We start from the raw sequence: 15,727 nt of genomic DNA on the forward strand, positions 1-15,727 counted from the left end.
CTCCACGCGCACCTCCGTACCTTTGTATTTTCCACACTGCGCCTCCTCTGAGCCTCGGTATGCTGTTCTCTTTCCTTCTAGTTGAAGAATCTCTCCTCAGCCAGCCTTCCTGTGGTTCTGGGTGATGTCCGTTCCGTCTTTTAGTTGTATTTTTGAGGTGGTTGTTTGCGGCAGCAATCTCCGGTGTTTACCTATGCTGCCATCTTGGTTTCTCCCCAAATGACTTCTTTTTAGATCACATCAGAACCATGAATATTGGGGCTCACTTTGCTATAAAGCTCCACTGGGCCTTGGTAGACATTTTAAACTTTTTATTCTGTTGGAGTTGTGCTTTAAAGCTCTAACTAATGTGCTTACAGCTGGCCCTCCACGGGTTTCCTATCCAGAGATTTAACTGACTGGGAAACAAAAATATTCCAAAGAGAAAAGTTATGTTATTGTTGACATGCACTATGAAGTTAGACCTAGGATGGTTGCAGACTTATTTTCTTTTCATTATTCCCTAACAATGCAGTATATGTATGTCACTTACATTATATTGGATATTATAACTAATCTGGAGATGAATCAAAGTATATGGGAGGGAAATATATGTGTAGGTTATATGCAAATACTAGGCCATTTTACATAAGGGACTTGTGCTTCTGGGGATTTTGATATCTGTGGGGGTTCTGGAACCAACCCCTGCAGAGACTGAGGAACAACTGTTCGTATATCCTTTAGCAGGCAAGCATAGTTAGTATTGGTCTCATTAGTGTTTGTTTGAAATGGGACTTTCTACAAAATAAAGTTAGATTTAAGTAATGGTCCTTCAGGAGTCTGTATAGTATTGACTTTTTACATTAATTGGTCTCTCAACACTTCATCTACGTAAACGTCAAAGTTACATTCATTTACCAGATCACAAAGAACTTCTCCTTAATGACTATATTTTAATTTGTTTTATTGATCCAAGTGGTTAAATATGAATTTTAGAAACTTCTGCTTATGAAAATAATTTTCATAGAAAAACAGATAAAGTAGAATCATTCAATTTCTATGAAGATAAAAAATGTCACGTAAGTCAGCCTAGCTATAATTTATTACCATGAAATATTCTAGGCATTTTTATATTTTGAAAGGAATGGTCACATTCTGGAAGACAGTTTGGCAATTTCTGATAAAGTTAAAGAAACACTTACCATATGACCCAGTAATCTCACTCCTGGGTATTTACCCTAGAGAAATAAAAACTTATGTTCATACAAAAACCTGTGCACGAATATTCATAGCACCCTTATTTGCAATAGCCAAAATTGAGAAACAATCCATTGACCATTTAAAGGTAAATGGATAAACTACGGTACATCCATATTATGGAATACTATTCAGCAGTAAAAAGGAATGAAATACTGATACATGCAGTGACTTGGATGGATCTCAAGAGCATTATGCTGAGTTAGGGGGAAAAGCCAATTTTGAAAGGTTACTACTATATGATTCCATTTACATAACATTCTAAAAATTACAAAATTACAGTGATGGAGAATAGATTAATGATTCCCAGGGGTTAGGGTCGGGAAGGGGAGTGACTCTAAAGGGATAATGTAAGGGATAGCACTCCAAGATACTTTAGGGCAGTGGTTCGCAACCTTCTGGCCCTTTAAATACAGTTCCTCATGTTGTGACCCAACCATAAAATTATTTTCGTTGCTACTTCATAACTGTAATGTTGCTACTGTTATGAATCGTAATGTAAATATCTGATATGCAGGATGGTCTTAGGCGACCCCTGTGAAAGGGTTGTTCGACCGCCAAAGGGGTCGCGACCCACAGGTTGAGAACTGCTGCTTTAGGGAGATGGGAAAGTTTTGTATCTTGACTGTGATAATTAAATTAATCTATACATGTGATAAAATTTCAACGTGGTATATATAGAAAAAATTGAGTGCATGCAAAAATTGGCAAAATCTGAATGTCTGCAGTTTAGTTTGTAATATATATCCATATCAACTTCCTTCTTTTGATAATTGCACTATACTTATGTCAGATGTTATCAATGGGGGAAGCTGGATGAAAGTACATGGGTACAAGGGAACTCTTTGTATTATATTTGTAAGTTCTAAGTCTAAAGTTATCTCAAAATAAGAAGTTGAAAAAAGAAAAGGCCTGACCTTAGGAAGATGGCTAATGGGAAAAAGAATTGTACATTTTATGACACTGATGTCTATTTTCTTTTAGACTTCAGCTAAAATGTGGGGTGGAGGAGGTTTGGGATGGGAATCAGACTTCAGCACATGGTTTATCATTTGTTCCTATGCCACAGTGGGTAGTGGAGGGAGATGTGGTGTCATAGAAAGACCTTGGGACTTGATGTGAGCAAATCTTTCTCTGTATTTTTTGTTCTGATTCTTTTGCTTATATGTAGTGTGACCCTTGATAAGACCCATACGTTAACACTCTATTTTTAAATTTATAAAATGAGTATCATATGGGGGGAGATGGAAGAGGGCATATGGGAGATAAATGGTGATGGAAGGAGACTTGACTTGGGGTTGTAATGTGTTGTGGAATTGTGCAACCTGAAACCTGTATAATTTTGTTAATCAGTATCACCCCAATAAATTCAATACAAGGAAAACAAATAAAATGGGTATCATAATCTCTTCCAACTTTAATAAGATTTTCATAGGATTTATCTGAGATAGTTCATAAATATGATTTATAATTTAAACTATGAAATTTTATTCCTGTTCATGTAACACCAGATAGCCCAACTCTCAACCTTCTGGTATTTTCAGCTTCAAAAGAAGATTACTTATGTAAGTACATAACCACAGTGAATTAGTGGACAAGTAATCAAAAGTCGAAAATGAAGCAAAGGCTCACTTATCTTTTGTTTCAAGGAAGGCTGTGAGTTGAGCATTTAGCTCAATGTGGTTCTTTCTTTCAAACCAGAAGGGTCCCGAGGGAAAGTAATGCACTGTTTTCTTTCGTAATTAAAGAAAAAAAAATCAGTAAGTTATTTCTAACAACAACAAAAAAAAGAGATGGTTCTGCAGCATTTTCAGTTGGAACTTTTGCTTATGTTTAAAAATGAGGAAAATAAAAAAGTCCTTTCCAATTGTGGCCAGTAGAATTAGGATCATCCCTTTCATGGCATCAGGTACCACATGAAAATCTGGATCCTAAAAAGAAAGTTGCTAATCTAACATGGTCTCCCACCAACCCTTTAATAAATTCATTTTCCCTGCTCCATCATTATTCTTCCAAATGTAGATTAAATGGATTATGCTGTAATTAAATTTGACTCTCAGAAGAGGCAGTGCTTTAGAGCAATAGGCTCTAGGGAGGCAGAATTCTATTACCAGCTTCACTGCTGACTTAGGGGCCAGGTATGAGCCCCCCTCCTTATTTCACGGCACCTCAATTCTTCTGTCTATAGAATGAGATAAACAATGTCTCAGAGGGACATGGTGCTGCTGCTTTATGAGCTCTACATTCTAATTGCGCTCCAAATTCCTTGATGGAAAAGTGCTCTTTGAAGAATTAAAGATGTATTTATATTGTTGTTGTGACTCTTAACAGGAATGAAGCTTTAAAATCTAATTTTAAAAGCCTCCTACTGCACAGCACATTACCCACTTTCTTAAATACTGCAATCAGCTGTGCACTGAGTAGCTCTGTGGTATTTATTAAAAATAAAAAATAAAACACTGCAAAAATGTACTGTAGAACATTTCAAAGCTATGTGCAGCGGTTTAACGGCAGGACTTCCATTGAAGTTAATGGGACTCATACTGGCAAATTCCAAGCACCATTTTGAAAATTTACCCCATAGTGATAGTTTAATGTTTCTTATTGATCATAAGTTTTCAGATAACATTTCGAGGCAAAAAGGGACAACTTATCAAAGGAAGTAAATAATCTTTAATGAGATAACTCTGCATTGCCACCGTTCTAAGTAAGAGGATGCTCACAGTCCTTTGGTAATCAGGCTCTTGGGGATTGTTTATCGGTGACTGCTGCCAATGGGGCTGAGAAAAGTTTTCACCGTATTCTCCTAATTCCTGTGGCTTATAGAAAATAACACATTTCCTTTTCAGTTTTGATATTTCATGTTTGCAAGGGTAGAGATACAGTTATATGGGAAAGTAAGAGGGAATAGGTTTATATTCTTCTGAATGAGTAAACTTTGCATATTGCTGATACAAAGTTCAAACAGGTATAGATAACTAAAAAACCCAGAGCTTTGTATATCCATACTTTTTGTTGCCTGATCAAAATGTGTTTTTTTTAGTCCAAATATTCAGCATCATACCTGCCACTGATCTATTGGACCTTTAACTAGTGTGGTTACCTGATACTATAGAAGCTGCCTTGTATCAGGTAACTACTAGTGTATGCCCTCATATGGCCTACATGACCCTCATGTGACCTCTGCCTATGTGTCCATCAGCTACTACTCCTCTCTCCACTACTCACTGAGCTCCAGCCAAAATGTCTCTCCCTTGGACAAGCCAAGCTCATTGGGTTTTAAGAATGTTTGCAATTACCATTTTCTGGCCTGGAAAGATATCTGCCTAAATCTTCTCATGACTGGTTCCCTTTTAATATTTAGGTCAACTTGAGGGTCTATTCCTTAGAAAGACTTTCTCAGGCCCCCCAATCTAAAGAAGCCCCTGACATCTCTGTTTTATTTTCTTCATTGCATGTCTCTCCAGTTGATATCTTACTTTTCAAAAATATGTTTGTGTATTTTTTTTTCTGTCCATGGGATATTTGTTCTATGAGTAGGACCTTGCCCATTTGGTGCAACACAATCTCTCCAGCATCTCGAATTATGCTTGGACATGGTGTACATTGTATAAATGTTTGTTGGGTGACTAAACTAAAAACCTGGGGTACCTTTTGCTCCCATGTCTCATACAATTTGTAATGAGATTCTATATCTTCTCCCCACAAGTACTTCCACCTCCATCACCTTTACTTGGTGTCACCATAATTAGTCTCCCTCCTTCCAGTTTTGCCCTTCTTTAAGAGCCCAGGAGACTGTACTCTTACAGGCAGGGACCATGTTCCATTCATCTTTGAGTTTTTTACACGTAAGACCATGTTTAGCATGTAATAAGTGCTCTGTCTGTGAATGAATTTTCTTACAGAACATTTGATAGTACAGAATATTAGTACAATATATCACAGTGCTCTACTGAAGTTTATAGAAAGAGTGGGAAATAATCATTTGTTATTCATTTCCCCATTTTCTATATGGTTAAGTCATAGCAGCTAATCAAGCTACTTTGTAAGTTCAAATTTGTGCATCAGGTCAACAATCACCTAAACAGGTTTCTGAATCTACTAATGTTAATAAACGTTCAAAGGCTTTTCTGGGAGTAACATTACATATCCTGGAGATGTTTCCAATTAGGAAATACATGGAGAACCTCATGATAATTCTGCTTAAGAGCATATGCAATCTGATACAAGGCAAGTAAAACTACTTTAGAGCCCAATTTCCCCTTTAGGTTAGAGAACAGAAATAAGTGACCTGATACTAAACTGGTGAAATTAAGACTGATAACTGCAAGGAAAGTCATTTTGTAAAGTCCAACTTCTCATTCAAAAATCTTTGATTACTAAAGATGAACATAAAAGTATCAGGTTCTTTGTGAGTTGATGACAATGAATAAAATTCAATTACATTTAAACAAGGGTAATTTTGTCATAGTTGGGTAATGTGGTACAACGGAAAACAGATAATTGCTTGGTCGTTGTCCTGGGTATGGGAAATAGATAATTGTTTGGTCAGTGTCCTGGGTTCCTGGCACACTGCTCCCAAAATCCTTGGAATCTCTGGAATGATAAATATCTTTTGTATGCTAATGAGATGACCATAGTTTTAAGATTGGGACCAGTTACCAGAAAGACCAAAGCATGGTTAGAGAGTTGGAACTTTAAGCCCAACCCTGGACCTCTGGAAAGGGAAGGAGGTCTAGAGATGAGTTCAATCAAGAATGGTCAACGATTTAATCAATTGTGCCTAAGGAATGAGAACTCCGTGAAAATATCTAAACCATGAGGTTCTGAGAGCTTCCAGGTTGGTGAACACATTGAGGTGCTGGGAGGGTGGCATGCCTGGAGAGGGCATGGAAGCGCCATGCTAGTCAATGCCCCATGCCAAATAACTGTCCTATGCTTCTCTTCCATTTGCCTGTGCTGGAATTGTATCTTTTATAATTAACCAAAAATAGTAAGTAAAGCACTTTCCTCAGTTCTGTGAATCATTTTAGTGAATTCTCAAACCTGAGATGGGGAGTATGGAAACCCTTATAGTTGTAGTTAGCTGGGTAGAAGCATGTGTAGGGAACCTCATTATAGCTGACAAGTCAAGGCTGGGAGTGGGGTGCAGGGGGAGTCTTGTGGGACTCAGTTCTTAACCTGTGGAATCTGCACTAACTCTGTGCAGTTAGTATCAGAATTTAATTGAGTTGTTGAATACCCAGTTGGTGTCTTGAGAGTTGGAGGATTGGCTGGTATGAGAAAAAAAAGCTTCAGATTTGGTGTTGTGAGTAAAAACAGCACATTAGGTAAGTATATTTTTCTAGAGTGAAATCAAAAACAGCGAATCTTGTTTCTTTCACCTTCCATCTTTCTGTGGGCAAGTCTCTTAAACCCTGTCTTACTTCCTCATACAAAATGGGATATAATATTTATAGAGTGCTCAGAGCAGTACCTAGCATAGAACAGGTCTTAATAAATATCAGCTATCAATAACTAAAGGGATTGAAAAGACTTTAATGGCTTTTTGTGATAAATCAATCCAACAGGGTTTAATTGTCCTCAGATGGTCCAATGAATCATATGGAATAAATCTATATGTGAAGTAGTTTGAAGACTTACAAGTAAAGAGAAACAGAAGAAGATAGGAAATAAGAGAGAATATAATTTCTACCAAAAGAGAGAAAAGATTAGAAGGTATATGAAATGATGCAATTCAAAGGCTTAGAACAAAATTCAATGTTTCATAGAACTGAAGATGGAGAAGGCAGAGAAGCAAAAAACAAAGACAAAAAAATACTGAATGCCTGTTGATGGTGATGAAGAATCATGTCTCAAATCTTCAGTTGAGAGGGCAGTGGCAGTTCTGGGAATCTCTGATTTAACTTTTGAACACATTAGCAGCTGAAGTTGCCTTTTAATAGGATGAACTCGCAGATATATTAGAGTGGCCTGGGCTGTGTGGTTGATTTTAATAAAGGCTTCTATTTTGTTTTAGCCAAGTAAGAGGCTGGTTATTTTTTTCTTATTAAAAAAGTCACTTGTTGGCATTTTCCTGAGAGACCGTTATCTCATGTCAAAGGCACATGTGCTCAATTCATGGGGGAAAGATCTGTGCTGTGATTTGTCTCCTTTGTCCTCTTGTGGAAATATTACACTGAAGGAAAACTGTTAAAACTGCATTAAGAAATCAACTTAAATTTAGCATCAAGTACAGATCCAAGATTAATAACAGGCTGGTATTTTCTGTTTCCTTAAGATGCATTGCAAGACTGAAAAATATGGCCCTATTATACCTGTCTTTAAAATCACCAGGGAATCCAAACAAGCCACTGTTGGAAGTAATTTGTTGGCTTCCTGACACATCAGGCTCATTATCCTGATCTAAGTACCAGCCTTTGGTACTATTTGCAATTTTCAGGTAGGTCATTAATAAAAGCTTGAAAAAAGAATGACTACAAAGTCAGTCTTTGAAGTTATTTCACACATTCTCAATATTGAGGTCATTGAATGAGTGATTTGTGCTTGAATGTAGAAATATTGTAAAGGGCAACCTGGATTGTCATCCTAAAATATACTTGACCCTACAAATTGGTAAGGTAACGATTATTGCCCATAGTTGTAGAAATGTTATTTCAACAGAGTCTTTGAGGAGAGATGTAAATTAAATATATAGGCATAAGGAATAATTTTGTAATAAAAAAGAAATTTTACCAGTTTTCAAAGGAAACTCCCCAAACCAAGCAGAGATAATTACAGTAATGAAAGACAGCACCTAATAAAAAAATTAATAGACTTTTCTCTTCCCCTAGGTAAGCAACTGTTGTTTAAAATGTTTTCCCAACACACAAGTATACAATGATTTTCTGATGTCTTAAATCAATAAGTTTTTTAAATGCTCCTGGTTCTGGTTAGAGTGTAGGGGTAAGAGGTTGGGCAGTTCAGGAGGGGGGAGTTCTAAAGTCTTTGGGAATTAGTCTGTGCGACTTCTATCAAATTGTGTCCAAATACTATCATTTAGTCTATAGGGCTCAATACTATAGAAAGGTTACTAGATGCCCACTCAAGTAGTTTTCATCTCTTTCCAATCGGAAAGAATAATATTGGTGTGCTTACAGAAAGCATTTTTCACATTGAAGGTACAGCCAACTTATCACAATCTTATCTATATCTTTTTCTTGAATGCTTAAGACTTCTAAAAACATTTGGGTGTGTATTTGGCATGTTCAGAGTAATCAAGTCATACAAACACATGGAGACCTGAGAAATTTTAGCTTCATTTTCAAACTCAGAGCAGTTACCATGGACAGATGAGAGAGATATTACTCCTTGTTCCATTTCATCACAGTAAATTATGTTGAACACGGGAACTATAAGGTTCAGTTTACATTATACTTTATCATTTTACCAGTGACATCAATCATTTTTATGGACCTATTAAACAGGCCCAGAAGGGGTTTTGTCATCTGGTACAGCCTGCTGCATTCAGGCCGGTGACATTTGGTTCCTCTGTGTAAGTTAAATTGTATTGACCTCATACTAACGAGCCACATTTGAACATGTTTCACTATTACCTCAATTCAGCTGGGCCATGGATCAAACTGTTATATGCATTTTAAATAAAAGACTGAAAAATGCATAGTTACCCTAAATGTAAGTATAAATATTGTCTTTGTTCTAATAGGGATTCATTATATACTTAGCCATGAAATTTTCTTCCAAAGTGATTAATTTACAAAAATACCCAAATGAAGAAAAGGCTTAAAGAGTTAACTAAACTTGAAACTATGCCTAAGCCATGTTATACTAAATTTTTAAGGTCACTATTGACAGGGTCAAAGGTGTCTAAAATTACATATAACATAACATCATTTTTAGAACCATGTGCCACATCCAAACCTCAAGGATCTGATACAGGGAGAGAAAGATTAAAGCACTAAGAGGGGCTGATGCATCCAGAGTTGAAAACAGCTAGCAAAAGGCAGCAGGCATCTGGGAAAGAACTTCCTTTTCAGCTTGGGGGCCGGAAATACATTGGCATTGCCTCTGGAACTGGAACAAAACTAATTTGTAATTGGTTTTAAAGTCTGGAGTGGAACATTCCTGCAGCCATCCATGAACCAATCTTATCCTGTAGAAGCTGAGTGAGTCTTGGCTAACCATTTGCCTTGTAAATTGTTTTGTTTGGTCCTTTAAAGGACAGAAAGTACTCGTGCAATAGTTTCACATCAAGTTACAGTCTTCTGTGATGTTGCTTGAGCAGAGAATTCCAAAAGAGAAAAAAATCTCCAGGGAGAAAAATCAAAAGCCTTCAGTAATATGTTTTGGGGCTGGACAGGCCTGCAAGGCTGGGAGTTCCTACCTATTTTCCTCTTTACCTGAGCAGTGGTTTCCAAAGAGGAGAAAAGCCCATTCTTGCAGAAGAGAGGCAGTTGGACAAATAAAAATTCATTAGCAGAGGCTAAAAAAGGCATTTTAAGACTGTGTTGATTTAGAATTTCACTATTGTCACTCCAGTGCGTCACACACCGCCAAATTTCTATAAAGTTTGACTGAATAAATGGTGACTCTTCTGAAGTGTGTATACTATGAAAGTGCCTCAGTGGCAGAGTGTGGGGAGCCCGCCCATTCTTCCATCGCCACGACAGTGCTCTTCCTTCGCAACAAGGGTGGAATGAAAGGTGGTTCTTAACAGGGCCCGTGGATGGGGAGACCTCCTCCAGTGCCTCCTTACATTCACTCTGCCCCTGCCTCAGGGAACAGGGGTAAAGGAGGACACTAAGAAGATTGCTCAACAATTCCTGACTTCTAAACAAAATGGAAACCCGTTGTGGATGAAGAAGATAGTCTAAATCACTTTGTAGATTAAAAATCCACTTTCTGAGAGTGGAAATGGTTGAAATAATAAGTAAGCCTCCCCAAGAACTTTCAGTATTTGGATTTGAATGGCTGCCAAAGAAGTGAGAAGGCAGAAAGAGCAAGAAAACCAGATTTAGCTGTTAAATAACAACAACAACAACCATAACAATATAGCTTAAATATGTAGGGTTTTTCCGCTCAAAAGGAAGAACATTCTATTTTTTAAAAAGGGGGTGGGGCTGAAGCTATGTTCTTCTAAAATGTCAATGTCATGCAGCAAAGAAAGTCTGAGGAATTGTTCTAGATTAAAGGAGACTAAAGAGACATGGCAACTAAATGCAGTATGTGATCTAAATGCAGACTGGATCATGTACTGAGGAGGAAAAAATGCTGTAGAGGACATTATTGGATCAGCTGACAAAACTGGAATACAACCAGGAGATTAGATAAAGTGTTGCATCAATGTTAAATTTACTGAAGGTTATATAAAGGAATATCTTTATCCTTAGGAAATCTACATTGCAATATTTAGGGAAAAAGGACTTGGATGTAGGCAATTTACTCGTTTTTTAAATTATTTTTTGAGATATAATTTACTAGAGTTTCCAATTTTATGATATACTTTTAAATATATTACTGGAAGATCCCAGATTTTAACCCCAGAATGCTATATGACGTCTTCATTAATAAGTATAATTTGAAATTGGTACCTAGGTGAATGGAATCCCTCTGAAAACCACAGCATTTAGCGGGGTGGCAGAGATGTGATTCTTACTTAGGGACTGCAGGGAGGGTGACTCATATTTCAGAGTATAAAACACTTAATCCTGTCTGAAGTTACCAGTGCATAAAGTAAAACAAACTTGAGGCACACTAATTGACATGCATTACCAAGTCTAATACACTTCTATCCATTCCAGTTAATTAGAAGCAAAAAGGGATATTGCTTATATTATAGGGGAGAAAAGGGTTTTATTTATATTTGTTGAAATTAATGCTTCCCTAATTCAGGTCAACACTAAGAACCATATAGTTCAATGTAACGTAATTGATACAGGTGGGTGTTCTAGAGCCAGACCTTCTGGCTCAAATCCCAGCTCCACCACTTACTACTGATATGAATTTTAGTAACTTATTTCACTTTTCTTTGCCTCAGTTTCTTCATCTGTAAAATGGGGATAATAAAAATACCTACCACACAGTGTTGTGGTGAGGATTAAATGAGTCAACACTTTGAAAAACACAAGCATGCCTGACATGATAAATACTCCACAAATATTAATTTTAATATAAATTAAATGTTGCAATGCAGTAGACAGAAGAAAAGGATGCAGAAGTCCAGGTATCTGGACTTTGATATTTACCTATAACACAGAAGGGCTTTCGGGCAAACCTCAGTCTTCCTTGCCATCCTCTGTACCGACAACAGCAACCTGCAGACCAGATTCGAATGATGAACTCCAAACCAAAGACGACAATCATCACAAATTCCTAAAATATCAAAGCAGACATGTTAGAGGTATTGTGGAGCAAACCAGAGCAAGAAGCTCGGAGCATATTTCTGAACATTTAGGCACTTCATCTAAAACGTCTATTTGTTAAATTTAGACAATTGAAGAACATCTCTTCTCCAAACCAAACTAAACCTGGAGAACATTGAGAACTCATATTGTCTGCATTTGCTATTATGGAATGCCATTCCTTTCCAAGTCTTGAACACTGCAGATTTAAGAGTCAGTTTCAATACTAAATTTGCAGGTTGAACTACCAATCTGCCTTGTATAGCTGACTTACCAGTGTAGCTGACTTCAGCTACCTGGTAACATGTGAAGGATCTGAAATGAAAGAGAGGACCCTGAAAATACAACTTTACAGTTTCACAGAAAACAGACCATTTGGCTGCAAGAAGTGACTATCTCTAAGCCCTCAAGGCTTGTTCTTACTAGCAGAGAAAAAGAACTGACTATTTAAAACTTTGCTGAGTTCTTTTATTATGGTGTCTAAATCTCCTCATAAAACAGCAAGGTTCAGAAACATTACTGTGCATGTGGCATATGTACGCTTTGTCAGAAATGAGACCCTAAACTTTAGGGCCTAAAGTCTTCGAATCTGAAGGTTATTAATTATCATATTGGCCTTTGGTGAGAGCTGCTTGGAAAATAACACCTGCTCCAGCAAAAGGACTTTGAGATTATTTAGGAAGAGTTGTGAGTGAACCTTGGGGAAAGGCCAACTAAATTGGCTCATTAAGCAGTGGGTCATAGAATGAGAAAGCCAATGGAATTTTTAAGAAGAAAGCATTTTTGGAGCAAGCTAATCATACCACCTTGTTTCCCCTATAGGGACAGGCACTGAGTTGATCAAAATTGGTTTCTTTTTAAAAACAATTCCCTGTCTTGTTTTGAAATAAGGGTTGGTTCAGCATCAGTAATGTAGAGCAGCTATCTTCAACCTTTTTCATCTCATGGAATACATAGCTAATTACCAAAATTCTGTGGCACACCAAAAAAAAATATATTTTTTGCTGATCTTACAAAAAAATAGGTATAATTGTTGACAGCTATTGTTGTATTGGCTGTTGTCATTTTTTAAAATTTGGTAATCTAAGGGAAAAGAGGTCAGTTCCCCTGACTTAATAGTCAGGTATTGCATGTTTTAAAAATTCTTGTGGCACCTGTTGAAAATTGCTGATGCAGAACAATATATGTATATTTAAAAATTTTATTGAACTTATTATTTATAAAATTATTTTTACTATAATTGCTTAATTGTAAAAGTGATACATGGTCCTTATGAAAACATTAAACATTACAGAACTATAGAGCATAGAAAGTAAAGGTTCTAAGCCACTCCCCATTCTCCCACCCCATGCACCAAGATAAAAACCGTTATCAAATTTAGAAAAATGGCATTTGTGTTGCAAGTTTCAGGCAAATGTCTATTTCTTCAGTTAGAGTATGTGATGATGTGTTGCACTTTGGAAATGCCTAGTAGAGATACATCATTTTATCCGTCTGTTATTTTGCACTAAGTAACCCACAAATATTTCTCATGATGGGAAATAAATCTCCAACATCATTGCTGCTTACTTACAGTGATTTAAAACTATTTATGGGTTAAATCTCTGAAGATGACTTTACACACAGATGACCAAAACTATGCAACATTATTAGTAATGAAATGAGGGTTTTTGTTTTTGTTAATCCTCACCTGAGGATATTTTTCCCATTGATTTTTTTAGAGAGAATGGACCAGGGGCAGGGGGAGGGGAGTGTAAGAGAAGGACAGAGAAACATCAATGTGAGAGAGACACTTCAATTGGTTGCCTCCGGCATGTGCCCTGACAGGGGTCAGGGACAGAGCCTGCAACTCAGGTACATGCCCTTGACCAGAATTGAACCCTTGACCATTTAAGTAAAAAGGCCAACACTCTATCCACTGAGCAAAACTGGCTATGGCTGAGGGCTTTGTTTTGTTTTGGCTTTGTTATATATCTAGGTGGTTGGGTCTAGTCATTTATTAAGGTGGCTACAGTACCAGATCACCTGTGTTTCATCCAGCACATCTTCCCACACACAGAAAGCATGCCGAGGCCTATGATGCCCATGGAGCTGTGCCCCATCCAGATCTAATGGCAAGTCCACTTTTCTACCCCAGCCTCTAACTCCTACTTGTGCCAGAAAGGTTGACACTCCACTGGTGACAGGTCATATTATAAGATTATCCAAGAATATCCCAAATGTGCCTGAGGGCCCAGGCACGACCGTATCATGATGTTTCTTTTTTTGTGGGAATAGCTGACATTATTCTAAAGTAATAAATATTTAACCATTGTAATTTTGCAGCATTTTTAGGTGGCACTGAGGTAGGATAAATTAAGTCTACAAATTCTTTACTCAGGATCCCTTGTTCAGGAATATTGCTTACAGCTTTTTTTAAGGGGTTAGGGAAAAATCTTTCATTTCCAAATAAAGCGAGAGGAAGTTGTAACTGGATTTCACCACGGGAACATAACTTGTGCCTTGAGGGAAATAATAATAGAATTATAATTCTCTTGTCCTTCCTTGCTAGAGACCATTACTTAGCATTCCCTATGAGGGCTTGGTTTCAGACTGTGTGAAAAGTAACCTGGAAAATCTTCTGTCACTGAGTAAGCAGCGGTGAGAGGCGAGAGCTCAGCAGGTGTGGAGAGCTTCCTCAGGCCCAGCGCAGCAGCTGTGGGGAAGTTCTCTCTCCAAGACTTGGACCGATGTGATGGGGACAAAAGTGTGAAAACCACTTTGAACAGACTCTGTCTCCTGGTTCCTGCAAGTTGCATCTTATTTCAGTAAAAAGGAATAAATTTTATTGAGCTAGAGAAGGGCAATCACCCCTCATCTGACAGGTGTAAAATGAGTGGGGAGTGGAAGTGTGAAAAGACCACTTTTCCCCTCTTTTTCCTTTCCCCAGCTTTGTTGAGGGGTAATTGACAAATAAAAATTGTATATATTTAAGGTATACAACGTGATGTCTTAATATACGTATACATTGTATAATGATTATCATAATCAATCTAATTACGTATTTATCACCTCACAGTTAACATTTTGTGTGTGGTGAGAACACTTAAAATCAACTTAGCACATTTTTAGTATACAATACAATATTATTAACTTCTATTACTAGAAGCCCAGTGCACGAAATTCATGCACGGGGTGGGGGGTGGGGGTGTCCCTCAGCTTGGCCTGCGCCCTCTTGCAATCCAGGACCCCTTGGGTAGGGTCCCTAGGCCTGGCCGGTGATCAGGGCTTATCGGGGCTTTCCTTCCCCCTAGCTGCCGGCAGCTGGCCCCGCCCCCACCACTGCCTCTGCTTGCCATTTGTGCAGCACTGCGCCCCCTTCCCCCACCACTGGTCGCCTCCCTCTGTGGGCTTGGCTGGCCTGGGCCTCCCTCTGCAGGGTGATTGCTGACCGGCCCTGTACACCTGCCACAGCATCGCTGGCCAGTGGCCTGGGCCTCTCTCTGTGGGGCAATCAATCACCGGGATCTGTGATTGATCACCCAGCAGAGGGAGGCCCTGCCACTTGGCTGGGGTTTTGTGATCGATTGCCATGCAGAGGGTGGCCTGGCCTCCCTCTTTGGGGAGATCACAGAGCCCCCCCCACCCCCCGCCCCCAATTGATCACCCTGCCAGCTGGTGGTCTGGGTCTCCCTCTTTGGGGTAATTGATCGTGGACCCCCCCCCCCCCCCCCGATTGATCACCCTGCCAGCTGGTGGTCTGGGTCTCCCTCTTTGGGGTAATTGATCGTGGACCCCCCCCCCCCCCCCCGATTGATCACCCTGCCAGCTGGTGGTCTGGGTCTCCCTCTTTGGGGTAATTGATCGTGGAGCCCCCCCCCCCATCGATCACCCCACAGAAGGTGGCGTGGGCCTCCCTCTGTGGGGCGATCATGGGACAATGGCAGGCCCCTCTGACCAATCGCATCACACCTGCCTTGGCTGACCTGGCACTAGTGCATGTCATAGTGTGGTCGTCTGGACAGTTGTTCTGCTGTTTGGTTGTTCAGTTGATTTGCATATTATGCTTTTATTATTATAGACTAGAGGCCCGGTGCACAAAAATTTGTGCA

General features: G+C 38.7%; 1 protein-coding gene across 1 annotated transcript in view; it reads right to left on the reverse strand.

The window, feature by feature from the left end:
* KCNQ5 (potassium channel, voltage gated KQT-like subfamily Q, member 5) overlaps positions 1–15,727 on the reverse strand; it is a 188,203-nt gene that overhangs the window by 130,034 nt on the left and 42,442 nt on the right. The window contains exon 3 of the mRNA XM_005875873.2: positions 11,481–11,607. Coding sequence (XP_005875935.1) covers positions 11,481–11,607 — 127 coding nt within the window. The remainder of the gene's footprint in view (positions 1–11,480; positions 11,608–15,727) is intronic.

The sequence above is a fragment of the Myotis brandtii genome, unplaced genomic scaffold (assembly GCF_000412655.1).
Source record: "Myotis brandtii unplaced genomic scaffold, ASM41265v1 scaffold471, whole genome shotgun sequence".
Lineage (NCBI taxonomy): Eukaryota > Metazoa > Chordata > Mammalia > Chiroptera > Vespertilionidae > Myotis > Myotis brandtii.